This window comes from Dreissena polymorpha, chromosome 5 (genome assembly GCF_020536995.1).
Source record: "Dreissena polymorpha isolate Duluth1 chromosome 5, UMN_Dpol_1.0, whole genome shotgun sequence".
Taxonomy (NCBI): domain Eukaryota; kingdom Metazoa; phylum Mollusca; class Bivalvia; order Myida; family Dreissenidae; genus Dreissena; species Dreissena polymorpha.
Genome location: NC_068359.1, coordinates 47,177,538 through 47,196,746, shown reverse-complemented (window position 1 = coordinate 47,196,746; position 19,209 = coordinate 47,177,538). Strand labels below are relative to the sequence as shown.

At 38.5% G+C, this 19,209-nt stretch overlaps 2 protein-coding genes across 6 annotated transcripts in view; one reads left to right on the top strand and one right to left on the bottom strand.

The window, feature by feature from the left end:
• LOC127881205 (DNA repair protein complementing XP-C cells homolog) overlaps positions 1-6,323 on the top strand; it is a 35,446-nt gene extending 29,123 nt beyond the window's left edge. For 2 of the 3 annotated variants that reach the window (XM_052428916.1, XM_052428915.1), the window contains 5 exons: positions 1,913-1,994; positions 2,516-2,609; positions 3,741-3,834; positions 4,924-5,016; positions 5,844-6,323. In XM_052428916.1, coding sequence (XP_052284876.1) covers positions 1,913-1,994; positions 2,516-2,609; positions 3,741-3,834; positions 4,924-5,016; positions 5,844-6,056 — 576 coding nt within the window. In that variant the 3' untranslated portion in view covers positions 6,057-6,323. Of the gene's footprint in view, positions 1-1,912; positions 1,995-2,515; positions 2,677-3,740; positions 3,835-4,923; positions 5,017-5,843 lie in introns of those variants that run through there. The other variant, XR_008049964.1, reaches the window with a different exon arrangement.
• A 4,864-nt stretch (positions 6,324-11,187) lies between these two features.
• The window catches only part of LOC127881204 (transcription initiation factor TFIID subunit 3-like), a 33,095-nt gene continuing 25,073 nt past the window's right edge, over positions 11,188-19,209 (bottom strand). For all 3 annotated transcript variants that reach the window (XM_052428912.1, XM_052428913.1, XM_052428914.1), the window contains 4 exons: positions 17,837-18,835; positions 16,806-16,986; positions 13,885-13,985; positions 11,188-11,952 (listed from right to left, as the gene is read on the bottom strand). In XM_052428912.1, the coding sequence (XP_052284872.1) occupies positions 11,832-11,952; positions 13,885-13,985; positions 16,806-16,986; positions 17,837-18,835 (1,402 nt within the window). In that variant the 3' untranslated portion in view covers positions 11,188-11,831. The remainder of the gene's footprint in view (positions 11,953-13,884; positions 13,986-16,805; positions 16,987-17,836; positions 18,836-19,209) is intronic.

Genomic DNA, 19,209 nt, shown 5'->3' with positions numbered 1-19,209 from the left:
ACAAATCTTCTGAGCAAGTTTCATGAAGATCGGAAAATAAATGTGGCCTCTAGAGTGTTAACAAGGTTTTACTATAGCCATATAAGGAAAAATGCCCCACCCCCTGGCGGCCATGTTTTTCAACCAACCGGCATCATTTTCGAACTCGTCCAAGATATTATTGGGATGAATCTTCTGACTAAGTTTTATGAAGATCAGACAATAACTGTGGCCTCTAGAGAGTTAACAAGATTTTACTATTGCCGTATATAGCCATATAAGGAAAAATGCCCCGCTTTTGGCAGCCATGTTTTTCAAGCAAACGTAACCATTTTCGAACTCATCCTAGATATCATTGAAACCAATCTTCTGACCAAATTTCATTAAGACTGGACAATAAATGTGGCCCCTAGAGAGTTAAAAAGGCAAATGTTGATGCCGCACAACACACAACGGACGACGGACAAAAAGCGATCACAAAAGCTCACCATGAGCACGTTGTGCTTAGGTGAGCTTAAAATATAATTTGTTTTGCTTAAAACAGGCCCATAGCTCAAGGTGGGTAGAAAATGTCTGAACTGAAAGATGCAGATGTGTAATTCCACATGGCCATTTATATGTTTGTAAAGTTTCAGTCCTTTTAAGGAAATTATTATTTTAGCTTCTGGGATTTTAGCTTCTGGGATTTTGGGGGCTATATAGGAATCACTTTTTCGGTCCGTCAGTCTTTTCCGAAATCTTGTCAGGGCAATAACTATGTTGTTCATAGTGAGATTTTAAAATCATTTGGCACATTGGTTCACCATCATTGGACGGTGTGTCGCATGAAAGAATTACGTCGATATCTCAAAGGTCAAGGTCACACTTTGAGTTCAAAGGTCAAAAATGGCCATAAATGAGCTTGTCCGGGCCATAACTTTGTCATTTATTGTGAGATTTTAAAATCATTTGGCACATTTGTTCACCATAATTGGACGGTGGGTCTCGAGAAAGAATTACGTCGATATCTCAAAGGTTAAGGCCACACTTAGACTTCAAAGGTCAAAAATGGCCATACATGAGCTTGTCTGGGCCATAACTATGTCGTTCATTGTGAGATTTTAAAATCATTTAGCACATGTGTTCACCATCATTGGATGGTGTGTCGCATGAAAGAAATACGTTGATATCTCCAAGGTCAAGGTCACACTTTGAGTTCAAAGGTCAAAAAAGGTCATAAATGAGCTTGTCCAGGCCATAAATATGTCATACATTGTGAAATTTTAAAATCATTTGGCAACCATCACTGGACAGTGTGTTGCACGAAAGAATTACGTTGATTTCTCCAAGGTCAAGGTCACACTTTGAGCTCAAAGGTCAAAAATGGCCATAAATGAGCTTGTCCAGGCCATAACTATGTCGTTCATTGTGAGATTTTCAAATCATGTGGCACATTTGTTCAGCAGCATTGGACGGTTTGTCGCGCAAAAGAATTAGGTAGATATCTCCAAGGTCAAGGTCACACTGAGTTTAAAGGTCAAAAATGGCCATAAATGAGCTTTTCCGGGCCATAACTATGTCGTTCATTGTGCCATTTTAAAATCATTTGTTCACCATCATTGGACGGTGTGTTGCAAAAAAGAATTGTGTCGATATCTCCAAGTTCGAGGTCACACTTTGAGTTCAAAGGTCAAAAATGACTATAAATGATAATGGCATAATAATTCTTAAAAATCGCCAAAAATTAGATTCTCTTGTTTTGTGAAGACAGCATGCAAATTAGTCTGTGTCATTGCGGCACGTGGGGTTATACGTCACGTCTGTGACAAAGCTCTAGTGTTTGTATGGAAAGGGGCCACAACTACGTTTGTGTTGAAAATATGGAGGTCAGTAAATTGACATGCTGATTCATATGTTTGTAATAAGTTTCACCATTCTAGCATTCTGTTTGCAGGGCAAGGTGCCTAGAAACGCTCACGGCAACGTGGAGATGTTCCTGCCAACCATGTTACCTGCTGGAACTGTCCATCTGAAGAGTAAGTGCATATGAGCCTGGGAAAACAGGGCTTAATGCATGTATGTAAAGTATCGTCCCAGATTTGCCTGTGAAGTCCACACTGGCTAATCAGGGTTGACACTTTACACTTATAATGGATTTTATTAAGAAGAGACTTCTTTTAAAATAAAACATCCACAAAGTGAAAAATTGTGAACTGACCTCTATTATACCATTAAAATGCTGCTGAAAATTGCTTTACAATCAAACTTAGCAAACAAATTAACAATTACTGTAAATTACTCTTTCCTGCTCAGATAAGTATTTTGATGTGATTGTTGTTACATCAAAAATAAAAATAGGACCTATTTCAATAGATTTTAGTTTAAAAGGCTTATTTCCGACCCTAAGATACTGATGAGCAGCAAACAGCATAACACCTGATCTTGCTGCAAGTTACTGACAGGCTGTTCTGGTTTTATCCAGTGGCGTTTAGACATTTTTACTTTGCTGCTGATCGGGAAATGGTTAAAGTTGTTCTCACTTTCATATAACGTTTAGTTCCAGGTCTGAACAAAGTAGCCAAGAAGCTGGACATTGACTGCGCCCCTGCCATGGTGGGCTGGGACCATCACTGTGGCTTCTCCCATCCCCTGTACATGAACTGTGCTGCCTGTGCAGTATAAGCCACGTTCTGGGAAAACTGGGCTTAATGCATTTGGGTAAAATGTCATTCCAGATAAGCCTGTGTAATCCGCACAGGCTTATCTGTAGGACACTTTCGGCTTTTGTTTAAGTTTTGTTAAAAGGAAATCTCTTCGAAAGTCTAGGTGGAAAGTGTCGTCCCTTATAAGCCTGTTTAAGTGCAGAGGCTAATCTGAGATGACACTTTAGACACATTTGTCAAGCCCAGGTTTCCCAGACAATCAAGGGTATACAGTATACCAATGGTTAATGTATGCAATTTTTGGTGATTAACTTGCTACAAATACTAACTATACCCCATTAAGGCCTTTTAACTCCCCTAGTTTAAATTTAAGCCTTTTTATCTAAGCTGGATTGCATTGAAAGCCTTGGGCTTATTGAAACACTCACAAGTCCATTTCCTGTGTAGTGTTTTTGGCAGATCTTAGGAATGGTGCCACAGTTTAGTCTATTTATAATTCTGTATCTGTGTTATTATTTATTTAATACGCTTTTTACTCTTGTCTCCTGGGACTGTTAACCAGTACTATGTGTCTATGGGGTAAATCTTAAGAACGCTCCCACGTTGTGGAATAAACCCGTGACCTCCCGATCCCTAGGCGGACACCATATCCATTACAGCACTGCGACCTATGTCATTATTGTTATGCCCCCGGTAGGGTGGCATATAGCAGTTGAACTGTCCGTCAGTCCGTCCGTCTGCCTGTATGTATGTCTGTCCGTCTGTCTGTCCGTCCGTCCGTCCGTCCGAAAACTTTAACATTGGCCATAACTTTTGCAATATTGAAGATAGCAGCTTAATATTTGGCATGCATGCGTATCTCATGAAGCTGCACATTTTGAGTTGTAAAAGGTCAAGGTCATCCTTCAAGGTCAAAGGTAAAAAAAAAACAAATCAAAGGGAAATAACAATCTTTAAAGGGGGATAATTTCTATTTATCATTTGGCAGTTACAAATCATTTTCACAAGGGAAGTAATATTTTTTAAAGGGATATAATAATAAAAATATATATTTCAAAGCGGCGCAGTAGGGGGCATTGTGTTTCTGACAAACACATCTCTTGTTCTGTGATATTACAGGATGGATGGGTGGATAGTATGTGAAGAGTTCAAGGACATTCTGCTGGCAGCCTGGGACGAAGAGCAGGAGATACTGAGGGAGAAAGAAGCAGAGGTGGGTACCAAGGAAATACTGTAACACGATAGTCTTGTGTGGCGTTAAATATCACCAGGGATTTAATGGATTTTGGTACCGAATCAATATACTGAAGTAGGGTAGGCAAGTGGGTTTTAAATATCACCAGGGCTTTTAGGGGTTAGTGAAACTTATGTAGGATAGCGGAATAAAATCAGCTTCGAACGAGGTATAACACTAGCAAATTGGTATAAATTAGGATTTGTAAACGGCGTTAGTTTCATTAGTGATCCGGAACTCCTGTCTCGTCTGTACATGCACTGCACTGTGTTTTCTCTTGAAAGGGCCCGATTGTTTTTGTTGTCTTTATTGTGTATTTTTGTTTTCTTTATTGTAATTGTTATTATAATTTCTGTGATTTATACATACCAATCAGGTTATGTTGCTGATATTTAAATAAAGATGCATGTAAATAAACGATTTTGACAGTTAAAGTTTGTTTTGAGACGACCCCTTTAATGAAAATGGACTTGCTGTCACGTGATTCGCTATTGGAGAATATTAACCGGAAATGGAGAAACTGTACGATCGAGGAAAAACATAAACACACATCTATATTTAGAAACTCCCTTAAAATCAATGTGAGCACAGGATCGAGGTTGAAATTATCTAACAAAATCACTAAATTCGAAATCTTTGTCGGTTGCTCTTTTAAAGTATACATTGATAATTTCGTTAGTGATTCGGAACTTACGACCTCACTGTACCAAATACTGGTAAATACTGTAGTAGGGAAGGCTAGTGGGTTTTAAATACGAACAGGGATTTAAGGGGTGTCATTCTGTTTTAAATGCACAAACATTGTCAATGGAGTCCTATAATACAATTTTACTGCCATATTGGTTATTGGTGGAAACAGAAAAAAAATCAACTAAGTTATATTGAAGAATGCGTTGTAAGTTGTCCTAATTGTAGGCACCTTCTATACCAAGTGGTCATGTGAAATGAAATCTTTTTCGGTGTGCTATGTGAAATTCCTGTCCTCGATAAGTGGACGGCACATATATGTCCAAAAAGTATAACAACAGTTTTCCCATGATATGCCTACCATTCATGTATACTTTGTAGAAACGTGAGAAGCGTGTCTATGACAACTGGAGGAAGCTGATCCGTGGACTGCTGATTAGGGAGAGGCTGAAGAAGAGATTTGATCTGCAGGAGGTGGGTACCAACAGTCACATGTCTTCTGAAGTGTTTGGTAGGGTGACCCATTCCCAATGGAAAAAAGTATATATATTTCTCAAATGGGACCCTACAAATCCCAATGGAAGGTTTCCAAAAAATAATTTTTTTGTTTAATAAGTCTAAACATGTCATTCATCTCCAAATCCAGCTATAGTTGAACCTTAGTAAATATAATATTGAATCACTTTTATTATCAAGTATAAAGTATTTGTAAGCATAAAATCAACAATATTAATTTCCCAGTTTTAGTCAAAAGGGCACAATATTTCCCAAGCCAAAGGGACCCAGCCCCATTCCCGAAATGGTGAAAAAAAAACACTGACCAACAGTCACATGTCTTAAAACGTTTTTTCAAAGGTGTGGCTCTTGTGCTATGTTTAACATTCTGTCCAATGGTTCATACATCAGTTGATGTAGGCCCCTATATGATGTTATGAGGTAGAACTTCCCAATTATGTTGTAGTTCTGTAATTGAAACGGAAATTACTCAATAGCATTACTTAACTGAGCTTTGGTAATCACCTTTTGTCTGACATTTGTTTTGCGTCATTCGTCGTCAACTTTTACCTGGTGAACACTCTTAAAACTTTTGCGGACAGACAGACAGGTGACTCCAATATCCCCCCTCTGAAGTTTCAATCATGGTGTAACTAAAAAAACTGGTTAAATAACCCAGTTCTTACACAGGTATTATAGTTTTATGTTTTCTTCAGGGGTTTTTGCGTAGTATTTATAATGAAATATAAAGCAGATTTACATTTTGCTAAATGATTCTGTAAAATGAAATATAAAGTTTATGACAGGCACCCAAATCAGAAGACACTAAGCAGCCAGAAAGCAGTGGCACTGCGAGCTCAGATGACACAAGTCGCAAGACAGAGCAAAGTGGGACCACGGAAGATGGCACAAATGCCGGGGATAAAGTCTTGGTGGCTACTAAAGATACAAAGATGTCCTGGCCACAAAACAGACTACACACAGAGAATCATACGCTCTGTATGGTGGAAAAACTTTGAAAGATATTGGCTGTCTCAGACTGTAGTTTGCCATCTGAAATGTTAAGATGTACTCAGTTGAATAGGGCATTTGAGGTGTGCTAGTAATAAATTACTAAAAGCAGTTTATTGTCAAAATACATGTTCTTTGTAAAACTCTACTTTTCCATTTATTTTTCATCCAAAATAAGAAAACCACTATTATATATTGAATGTATAAGTAAAACTTTAAAAAAATCTACTCTGAAAAAATAATTAATTGTTGGACTGTTATATTTTTTTTAGCTCAGGTGAGCTTTTCTGACCGGTGTTTGTCCGTCGTATGTCCGTCCGTCCGTCTGTAAACATTTGCTCGTAAACACTCTAGAGGCCACATTTCTTGTCCCATCTTCATGAAACTTGGTCAAAAGCTTTGCCCCAATAAAATCTCGGCCGAGTTTGAAACTGGGTTGTGCCGGGTCAAAAACTAGGTCACTAGGTAAAAAAAAAGAAAAACCTTGTAAACACTGTAGAAGTCACATTTTATGTTCAATCTTCATGTAACTTTGTCAAAATGTTTGTCTTAATGATATCTTGATTGAGTTCAAAAGTGGTTCCTGTGTGTTGAAAAACATGGCCGCCAGTGGGCGGGGCAGTTTTCCTTATTTGGCTATAGAGAAACCTTGTAAACACTCTAGAAGTCACAATTTTTGCCCAATCATCATGAAAGTTGGTCAAAACATTTGTTTTATTGATTTCTTGGACGAGTTCGAAAATGGTCCAGATCGGTGAAAAAACATGGCCGCCAGGCCATATATTTCTTTATATGTATATAGTGAAAACAAGGGAACACTCTAGAAGTCACATTTTTGGTCCAATGTTCATGAAATTTGGTCAGAACAAGTGTTTTTTGGATATGACAGTTGAGTTCGAAAATGGTTCGGATCGGTAAAAAAGCATGGCCGCTGGGGGGGTGTCATTTTCCTAATATTTATATAGTAATAACAGCTTATGAACACTTAACTGCAAATGAAAAATTATGTTGAATTGACAAAGTTGTCTCCCTTTTTAAAATATTTGTTTTAAGCACAAGAAGATTAAGTGGAATTAATTATAAATGATAGTTATACATTCTGGAAGATAGCAAACATTTGAATATGTTTTTTATTGTTTGATGATTCTGTACAATATGGCATTCTTTTGTCAAACAATTAAAGCGAGACTATACAATTTTTATATGTGTTAAATTGTAATAAATTGATAAATACATGTTACAATAACACAAAATAGGCAAGATATTGACGACGAATTTCATAAAATGCAGTAAAGACAAATTAGCGCCCCGAGCTGATGGTGACGAAGATATTTCGTACATATTTTCCTACAATAACCGAAGAATTCCTCTTTTTATTAGGATCGGAGTTAGTGTTCGTGTGTCAAATGAATAGACATCGCTGCAGGAATTTAAAAACAACCATTAAACTAAATTGAGATTCACATCGTACATGCATGATATACATTCTGACGAATTCTACTGTATAGACATTTTCGATTTCAGAATTAAATATCTCGCTTATTTCGCATTTTTCGACACATGTTCTTCTTAAGTTATATTTAAAATTATATTGAAATGTATGACCTTGTTAACACTCTAGAGGTCACATTTATTTTCCGATCATCATGAAACTTGGTCTGAAGCTTTGTCCCAATGATATCTTGGATGAGTTCGAAAATGGTTTTTGTTGCTTTAAAAACATGGCCACCAGGGGTGGGGAATTTTTCCTTATATGGCTATATATGGCTTTAGTAAAACCTTGTTAACACTCTAGAGGCCACATTTATTGTCCAATCTTCATGAAATTTGGTCAGAAGATTGGTCTCAATGATATCTTGGATGAGTTCGAAAATAATTATGTTTGCTTGAAAAACATGGCTTCCGATGGGGCGGGGCATTTTTCCTTATACGGCTATAGTAAAATCTTGTTAATGCTCTAGTTATATTTAATTCAGTTGCCCAATCTTCATGAAATTTGGTCAGAACATTTGTGTCCTGTGTAGTAAAGTTTGGTTTTATTATGTCAGTATTATGTACCATTAACTGTTTTATTTAATTTTTCCTAACACAGAATTTTCATAATTAACAACTGTTTTAGTCATTATTACTTATGGTAAGCCTATCAACTTAGAGAAAGCTGAAATGAAGACAACATGTACACAATTTTGCAGTATCTATCTCCATTGTTTAACCTGCTGAGTCATATTTCCCAATCTATTTTTAGTTCTGCTCTAGAATTTGTAAGACCCCAGATATTGATCATTGCAGTGTGTAACTATTTACCACTCAGCTTACTGACCCTCTCACTTTGCTGTATGCCAGATGTTAATATCAGTGGTCAGTAGTAAAAGCTGGTTGAACTGTTTGATATATTTTTAGCTCACCTGATTGCTCAGGTGAGCTTTTGTGACCGGTCTTTGTCCGTCGTATGTCCGTCCGTCTGTTAACATTTGCTTTTAAACACTCTAGAGGCCACATTTCTTGTCCCATCTTCATGAAACTTGGTCAGAAGCTTTGTCCCAATGAAATCTCAGCTGAGTTCGAAACTGGGTTGTGCCGGGTCAAAAACTAGGTCACTAGGTCAAAAAAAAGAAAAACCTTTTAAACACTGTAGAAGTCACATTTAATGCCCAATCTTCATGTAACTTTGTCAAAATGTTTGTCTTAATGATATCTTGCTTGAGTTTAAAAGTGGTTAAGATCCGTTGAAAAACATGGCCGCCAGTGGGCGGGGCAGTTTTCCTTATTTGGCTATAGAGAAACCTTGTAAACACTCTAGAAGTCACAATTTTTGCCCAATCATCATGAAAGTTGGTCAAAACATTGGTTCAATTGCGGTCTCGGACGAGTTCGTAAATGGTCGAGATCGGTGAAAAAACATGGACGCCAGTGGGCGGCGCATTTTTCTCTATATGTATATAGTGGCAGTTTTCCCTATTTGGCTATAGAGAAACCTTGTAAACACTCTAGAAGTCACAATTTTTGCCCAATCATCATGAAAGTTGGTCAAAACATTGGTTTTATTGATATCTCGGACGAGTTTGAAAATGGTTGGGATTGGTGAAAAAACATGGCTGCCAGTGGGCGGGGCATTTTTCTCTATATGTATATTGTGAAAACATGTGAACACAGTAGAAGTCACATTTTTGGCCCAATGTTCATGAAATTTGCTCAGAACATTTGTTTCCTTGATACGAGAGTTGAGTTCAAAAATGGTTCCGGTCAGTTGAATAACATGGCTGCTGGGAGGGGGGCAGTTTTCTCATTATGCCCCCCCCCCCTTTTGAAGAAGAGGGGGTATATTGTTTTGCTCATGTCGGTCTGTCCGTCCACCAGATGGTTTCCGGATGATAACTCAAGAGCGCTTATGCCAAGGATCATGAAACTTCATAGGAACATTGATCATGACTCGCAGATGACTCCTATTGATTTTTAGGTCAAAGGTCAAGGTCACGATGACCCAAAATAGTAAAATGGTTTCCGGATGATAACTCAAGAACACTTATGCCTAGGATTATAAAACTTCATAGATACATTGATCTAGAATCGCAGATGACCCCTATTGATTTTCAGGTCACTAGGTCAAAGGTCAAGGTCACGGTGACCCAAAGTAGTTAAATGGTTTGCGGATTATAACTCAAGAACTCTTATGCCTAGGATCATGAAACTTTATAGCTACATTGATCATGACTCGCAGATAACCCCTATTGATTTTCAGGTCACTAGGTCAAGGTCACGGTGACGGAAATAGTAAAATGGTTTCCGGATGATAACTCAAGAACACTTAGGCCTAGGATCATGAAACTTCATAGGTACATTGATCATGACTCGTAGATGACCCCTAGGTTTTTTCAGGTCACTAGGTCAAAGGTCAAGGTCACGGTGACCTGAAATAGTAATATGGTTTCTGGATGATAACTCAAGAACGCTTATGCCTAGGTTCATGAAACTTCATAGGTATATTGATCATAACTCGCAGATGACCCCTATTGATTATCAGGTCACTAGGTTAAAGGTCAAGGTCACAGGGCCAAATAACGTATTCACACAATGGCTGTCAAGGTCACGGTGACTCAACTTAGAAAGACCTGAAATAGAAAAATGGTTTCTGGATGATAACTCAAGAATGCTTACGCCTAGGATCATGAAACTTCATAGGTATGATCATGACTCGCAGATGAAATAATGATGAAACTTGACCAGGATGTTTGTCTGGACAATATCTAGGTCAAGTATGACATTTGGTAAAGATTGAATGAACCGACTCCTCTCAGGTGAGCGAACTAGGGCCATCTTGGCCCTCTTATTTCATTTTGTATGGAATTTCCACAACCCGCTGCAAGTTTTTCAGTTGTTATATTCCATAACCAAATATGTCCTCAGACATATGTTATGTACAAAGAATTGTCTGCTTTTTTCATGTTATTAATTCTTTACAACCTAAATTTCATTCTATTGATGTTGTTTAAATCATATTTTAAAGCGTTTTAAAAATGTACACTTGAACGGTTTGACATTATACACTTTTGGGAAAGGGATATTTTGTTTGGAAGTGTGTGAGATTTCATTTACTTTTTTTGACTTTCTCTCAATCCATTCAAGGTATGCCTATAAATGAGAAGCGCTCTGAAAAAACTGGGCATAATGCATGTGAGTAAAGTGTCGTCCCTGATTAGCCTGTGCAGTCCGCACAGGCTAATCAGGGATGACACTTTCCCCCTTATTAGGATTTTTGTGTAGAAGAGACTAACTTTAAACGAAAAATATTATAAAAGCGGAAAGTGGCATCCCTGATTAGCCTGTGCACTTTACGCATTAAGTCCAGTTTTCTCAGAACGCGGCTCAAATAATGTTTTAGGATTGTTTTTTTGTAGCAATGTCTCAGGTCTCCATTCACCAACCCATCCTTTGACTTATTTTATATTTTGAAAAAATATGTTTCTTAGTAGTCACTTCATGTTTGTGTCTCTTTGTCGCCTTTACATTAAATATACTGATATGCAAACAATTGCATATTCTTCCGGTAAAAGTTTATTCTTAACTTCTAAGGCTAAGAATGTGTTGGTGAATACAGACACCTGACAAACAAAACATAATAAAAGTTATATAAAAGCGGCATATGTTTTTTTCGTTTAATAACAATATATACATGTTAAACAAAAAAAAACTACCACAATTGCACATTAATTAGGCCAATATCTAGGGCTTTGACAGAGGTTCGCTTCTTACTTATATTAAACTATCTTCACTACCAAGCAATCTTTTTAGCACATTCCTAGTATAAATTCGAACCTTTACCAGCACTTGAGCTAAAAGTAATGAAGTTAACCCATCTCAACCATGTTTAAATGATATTTCATGCCACTTCCAATTTTGCAGGTAAAGACCTTCATTCTGTATATGGCCTCACACTGCCAATCATGTGTGACCTCCATTCCCATTTAAACATTCCAATTCAAACAACGCAATGTGATGGCGTCCCTTCCGTCCCTGTGTTTAGCTGCGTCGTTTCTTGCACCAATCTTGCTTGCCTAGACCTTGTTCTGTACATTAGTTTAAACTTATTTATCATAGCATCAACAGCAGAAGGTTTATTGAAATGCTCTCAAGTACATTTCTTTGGTAGAACCAATACTTGATGTCTTTTGGTTGAGATTTAAACAATGCTCCGACGATGGGAATCAAATCTATGATCCCCATGTCACTAGGAGGACACCATATCATATCCACTACATCAAGGCGACCTCCTCCCCTTTCCTTGTCTAGCTGCGTCTCTTCTTGCGCCCTCTCTTGCTGGCCTTGCCCTTGTTGTTGGGTTTGAAACACTTGGAACAGTACCAGGACTCCTCCTCCTCTGGGGCAACCTTGATGCCCACACACGCCCTGCAACACAGACAGCAAATAACAGACTTAGTCAGTTAAAAAAGACTCAGTAAGTCAAAAACAGGCTCAATCTGCTAAAACCGGCTCAGTCTGCTAAAAACAGGCTCAGTACAGCCAATAGCAGGCTTAGTAAAGCCAATAACATACTCGGCACAGCTAATAACATACTAAGTCAGCTAATAACAGAATCAGTAAGTCAATAACAGACTCAGTACTGCCAATAACAAGGCTCAGTCAGCTAAAAAAAGGCTCAGTAAGCCAATGACAGGCTCAGTTCAGCCAATTACAGACTAAGTATGCCAAATACAGGCTCAGTACGCCTATAGCAGGCTTAGTACACTCAATAACAGGCTCAGTGTGCCAATAAACAGGCTCAGTTCAGCCAATAACAGACTCAATAAAATAAAAACGGGCTCAGTAAGCAGGCTTAGTAAAGTCAATAACATACTCAGTCAGCCAATAGCAAACATAGCACAGCCAATAACAGTCTCAGTACAGCAAATAACAGTCTCAGTACAGTCAATAACAGGCTTTCTATAGTCAATTAAAGGCTTATTACATTCAAAATTGCAGACTAAGTAACATTGCCAATGACAGACCAAGTGACGCTGAATTGCCTATAACAGGCTTAGTAACTCTGAATTGCCAGTAACAGGCTCATTGACAATTAATTGCCAATAACGTGCTCAGTGCCACTGAATTAACAAAAACATGGCGAGTGACACCGAATTGCCAATAACAGGCTAATCTAGAGCTTTGTCACAAACATGACTAATACCCCCACATGCCACATTGAAACAGAATATTTTACATGTTGTCTTCACAAAAAACAGCAGACACCATGCTCCATGTTTAAAACGCACTTAGTGACCCCCGTGACCTAGTTTTTGACCCGACATGGCCCATGTTCGAACTTGACCTACACATCATCTAGATACAACTTCTGACCAAGTTTGGTGGAGCTCTGATGAAAACTACCTGAATTAGAGAGCGGACACCATGCTCAATGTTTAAAACGCACTAAGTGACCCCCGTGACCTAGTTTTTGACCCGACATGGCCCATGTTCGAACTTGACCTACACATCATCTAGATACAACTTCTGACCAAGTTTGGTGGAGCTCTGATGAAAACTACCTGAATTAGAGAGCGGACACCATGCTCAATGTTTAAAACGCACTCATTGACCCCATGACCTAGTTTTTGACCAGGCATAACCCATATTTGAACTTGACCTAGACATCATCTAGATACTACATCTGACCACGTTTGGTGAAGATCTGATGAAAACAACTTGAAATAGAGAGCAGACACTTAATACGGACCGATTGACCAACAGACAGACTGAGCGACTGACAGACAAGCTCACTCCTATATACACCCCTAAACTTCGTTTGTGGGGATATCATGACATTGAGTTGTCAGTAACAGACTAGGTGATATTGATAAACCTTCAACAAATTGACAAAATACATTCAATACTTAACTAGTTTAAGAACTAGTTTAGCAACAAACGTGATATAAGCAAAAATTTTAGTCGAGGTATCAATGGGACAAATGTTCTGACCAAATTTCATGAAGATCAGGCAATTAATGTGGCCTCTAGAGTGTTCACAAGGCAAATGTTGACGACGGATGACACAGGACGGACAAAAGGCGATCACAGGTGAGCTAAAAATGCGCATCTGAGCAGTAAAGGGTAAAACATTGAGACAACAACAAATTACTGTTTTTTTAAGGTCCCTGCGGATATGGTGTCCACCCTGCAACCGGGAGGACATGTGTTCGATCCCCACTGTGGGAGCGTTCTTTAGATCTCTCAAAAAACACCAAGCACTGGTTCTAACCAAGGTACGTTTTAGCTTTAGGCTTTTAATTCAATCGCCTTTAAATAAATAGGTTTAAACTAAACAAAGTATTGTGGCCTACTCACCAGTGGTACCAGTCGTCACACGAGTCACATCCTATCATGGGGCTGCCATCATCCTGCATGGTGCACGACGGGCAAATCCAGATCTTCTCACCAGACTCATTCTGTAACACAACATATCGTACTATTCCATGTATTAAGCGCAGTTGTATACCAACAAATTTCAATTTAAAAACCTGGTGCGCGTTGTATTTTGATACAACAATATTCTGACTGCTAATTTGCAAACAAATCATTGTGTTATTGAATATATCCATATAATTATCGTGCCCCTTATACATGTACAAGGTTGTGGTAATACATTTTACAGTGGTTCTAAGCTTAATTGGAGAGACTTTGCATTCTCACTAATTTATGTGCCAATGGCAACAGGTATTTTGCAACTGATAAAAAGTATTTAAAGATGTATGATGACTGAAATTAAACCCTGTTATCCGTAAAGTTAACACTACTTTGAAACAACTGATACATGTATTACTGCATGGATTTAATACCCCACAAACTTCTACATTTTACAATAAAAGCTGTAAATTGACTGTCAATGTCAAATCATGACCTTGGCCTTGATAGTAGCATTGTAGATTTACGCCCATATCACACCATACAATACAGGTTAATAAGGTTAATATTTTTGCTAAGTCAGTGCAAAACGCAGGATTCATGTAATAACGAAAATGCATTTTTAAACAAGATACTTATTTGTCAGAAACACTTTGTCCCCTTCTGCACGGTTTGAAGCTATATATTTGACCTTTGACCTTGAAGGGTGACCTTGACCTTGATCTTTTACCACTCAAAATGTGCAGCTCCATGAGATACACATGCATGCCAAATATCAAGTTGCTATCTTTAATATTGCAAAAGTTATGGCAAATGTTAAAGTTTGACGCAAACACACAAACAAACAAACAAAGCAACAAAGCAACAAACCAACAGACAGGGCAAAAACAATATGTACCCCACTATAGTGGTGGGGGAAATAAAAAACAAACTTAACAGAGACAGGAGGCAGTCGGTCCTTTTAGACAAGTTATTTTCTTATAGCCTGATAAATAACGAAGTTGCACAAGTTGTATCATACCAATAATTTAGCACTGACCTTTCGAGTTTTTCTTTGACCTTTGAGTTTTAAAGGTGCTGTCTACGCAAGATTCATCATGCCCATTTTTGACCATTGACCTCTACATGTGACCTTTACCTTGGAGCTAAGGACACTGATCTGCGCATGACATGCCATCTCCACACACTGAACATCTTTTGATAGATATATTGCCTTTTGAATGCGAAAGTAAAAGCATGAACAAGCTTTGCAAAAACTTATTATATCTTTGACCTTGAAGCTTGACCTTGACCTTTGAGTCAGAGACATTGACCTCTGTGACGAGTGATCTAAACATAACATTATTGCAGACATTGTCCTGACTTTCGACTTCGAAAGTGAGACCCTGACTTTAAACGAGGGATACATGTATATGTGTAAACATTTGCGATAAATTATTTTCTAATTCTATGATGAAAGATGAGTTGACAGCGCAGACATGCCTGGTAATGCCCAAATTAGACAATTGACAGTGTTTTTCTCCGTTCAAATTCTGGGTCGGTATTCGGCCCCATTCCCCATGGAAAATAGTATATCTTTTTCCCAGTTGGGACCTACAAACTCCTAATTGAAGGTTTCCAAAAATAAAATAAATGTTTTTAGATCTCAACATTTAGTTCATCTCCCATCCAGCACTATAAGTTGACTTTAGAACATATAATATTGAAAGCACTTTTATTCTTAATTTTGAAGCATTTTTTGGCAAACAAACACATTACTCATTTAAATCAATTTTTCCCAATCTAAAGAGACCCAGCCCCGTTCCCAAAATGGGGAGAGAAAAAACACTGATTGACCAACAAGTGTGACCTCCTGCTATACCAGCTACAAACTCGGGTCTTGCATGCATCATGCAGTCTCTACATAGGGATCATCTCAAGAGGCACATTGCTGCTAAATTTGATCAAAACTAAAACATTGTTCAGATAATATAACCTTAAATATTTCCATCAAGTTTTTCGGTTATCAGATGAAAAATATTTATCTTTTCAATGGCTATTTAAAATTCAACAATTCTTAAGGCTATTGAGCAGTTGTAGAATCTTCCCTAGAAAAACTTACGTCCATTAACAAGAACATGAAATATTTTGGTCCAAGTTGACTGATATCCTGACTGCAACTATGAACATTCATAGTCCTAAATGTTTAACTGATGGAAATTGAAGCAAGCTTTCTCATTGGACAATTGGTAGAGTTATGACTGAAGTCTGATATTGAGAACTTTCTTCAGGCCTGGTCCCACAACTGAACAGTTTTAGGCTTCATAGTCTAGATCTATAAATTTTAGTAATGGATTAAATGTTCAAGGCATTCTTAATTATTTGTCATTACTTGAATTTTAGACAAAGATTGAGAACTCTTGTCAGAGATGGGGAAAGACTAAATAATTTTAAGCCCAACTGCATTACCTCCAGAGTTAAAACTAAAACCTCATTTACTAGGTGGGCAAGAAGAAACTAATCATATAATTTATGTACTGATGAACCACAATATCAGTTCGAGAAATAATGAACTATTCATAACACAGGGCCTTCTTTCCTTCATACAGAATGGCGTTTTTTCACAATTTCGAGAAGTTTGCGACTAATCTTCTCACAATTTTGCAACTCAAATTATTGCAATTTTGAGAAGTTAAGATTGATTCATTAAGAAGTTCGTGACTAAACTTTTCACAATTTAAAGATTTTGCAACTAGTTTTTACATAATTTTGAAATGTTTGCGACTAATTTTTCACAATGTCGAAAAGTTCGCAAATATTTTTTTCACAAATTCTGGGGCAAAAGGCCCTTCACACACAAAACAAAGAAAAGGGCCCAGGCTTACCACAAAGGATCCAACAGTCTCCAGAATGACAGTCCTCTGTGCCCCTCTCTTTTGAGCGGAGGAAGGTGGCATAGGCGGGAGGCTGGGCGGCGGCATCTTGGGTCGGTCAGCGGGCGGGGTCTCAACCTCCTCGTCGGTCGATATCTGCCGGGACGGGGGCGAGGGTTGGGGGGAGTGGTACCTGCAGGGATTTGTTTCGCTTTATAATTTAATTTTTGAAATTTCTTCAGGGCACTAAAGCAACGTTCTGTAGGCTTGTGCCATTTGGATTGGGAAAAATAGCGCAATTGGAATTTCGCAAAAATGAAAGTTATTAATTTGATTTTAAATATCAGAATTCCAATTGTTTATAAGTTCATGATTAACTGCATTCGTAAATTTATACGCTGATGTGCTACAGAATTGTATAGCTGTATATTCAACTCAATAAACAATGATTTAAAAAGTTAAAAAGATTTTTGGGGAGAAATTTTAGGTCATGTTTTTTTTTTTTTAATATTTTACTTTTTGTCATTGGGAAACGGCCTGTAAGAGGCTGTAATTTTTTGGGGAAAAAAACACTGACCTGGTTGGCAGGGGTGGCGGTGGGATCTGGCCACAAATAATCAAATATTGAGCCAAATATCGATAAATCATATGAAAAGAGGGTTTCTGTTCAGAGTGGCTCACAAGAAGATCCATTAATGTCAAATAGGTGCATAAAGAGTTCGCAACTATGTTTTACTACTGTTTTAACAAGAGATTGCCAAGCAATATGGTCCCCTACCGCCTACCGGTGAAACTCCACCATTGTCAGTAATTTTTTTACTTTTTTTATATTTGTTGCCATAATTTTTGAAATAGGAACAAAATTAATTGACGTACATAATCTCCATATTGTCATCTGTCCATATTTCAAGTTTCATGTTTCATGAAAAAATATGAAGAACTTTTAAAGTTATCGCAGGATCCAGAAAGGGTGACGGACTGACAGACAGACGCACAGAGCGCAAACCATAAGTCCCCTTTGTAAAGTGTAATAAATTACATACCTGGTCGACAGGGCAGGGGTTGGCGGGATCTGGAAGTGCAGGGGGGAATCCCGCCCTGGGGAGGAGGCTGGGGAGTACATGGGGGATGACACCGGGCTGGAACTGGGTCGTCGCGGAGACGGGGTCTTAGGGGCCTGGAAATCCAGGAACCTGGCGGTGCTGGGAGTCTGGGATGGGGATGTCTTTCCTATGGGGGATGTGCTGGGGGATGTGTTGTTTCCTATGGGGGATGTGTTGTCTTTCTTTCGACTGGTAGGGGAAACTGCAGCAGACTTCTTTTTCGGGGATCCTGATGATGAAGATGATTTCTTGCTGCTCGTTTTTGGAGGAACGGTAGATTTCATGAGCTCTTTGTATAATGCTGATGGCGATGGTGGTCTAATTTCCTTTCCTGCTTTTGGTTTTGGCGGAGACTTCTTGAGAGAGGACGGTGGTGATGGTGGCGGTGGGGCTGCTTTCAGGGCAGGTATTGTGATAGGGGAAGGCACGTTCTTGGGAGAAAAGCGAGGCGATAACGGAGAATTCTCCTTGAAAATGCTCAATTTCTCGCTTCTGTCTCCACCAAAGAGTTTCTCTTCAGCAAGCTCTTTCCTGAGATTCGAAACATCACTTTTATTTTTCCCCTTCTTCGATGAGCCTTTCTTCTTACTCTTTTTATCTGGCTTCTTGACCTTCATAATTTTCCCCTTTACAACCGACATCGTCACTTCACCATCATCGCCAGCTTTGGAACTCCGGTCATCATCGAGATCATGGTCAGAGTCACTGGTGTTGTGTCTAGATAAGGGAGACTCTGGTTTTGGTTTGGGAGAATTCCTGAAGCTCGCAAAGAGGGCGTCCGGTTTTGGAGTGGTCTCCCTTTTCTCTTTTGGAGTTGTCTCCCGTCTCTCTTTCGGAGTGGTCTCCCTTTTCTCCTCCTTGATTGAAGAGGTCCACGCTGGCTCTCCACCCTCCCCTGTCTGACCTCCGTCAGGTTTAGGGGGCAATACCTTGAACTTTCTACAATAGAGAAAACATAACTCAGAAAGGTTTAGGGCTTCACATTAATGGTTGTTCTACTGTCTGGAAAAAACAAATATTTGGTTTAGAGACGCCAAAAAATGAATACTTATTTCTCTTACTTCATATATTTCTTTAAATAAAAGCTTTCACACAAATGTGATTAATACCTCCAAACCACTTTGCCACATGCATGGTTGCCATGACCATGGGCACAAAACTCGGAAGTAAATGGATCATTGCACATGAAAATAGTGTCAAATTGCTTTAGAAATGTGGACGTACCTTGCTCCACAAATGTATAACATTTTATGATAAATGACTGACAGAGTAACTCCACCCTCACAAACTATGTTTGCGGTGGTATAACATAT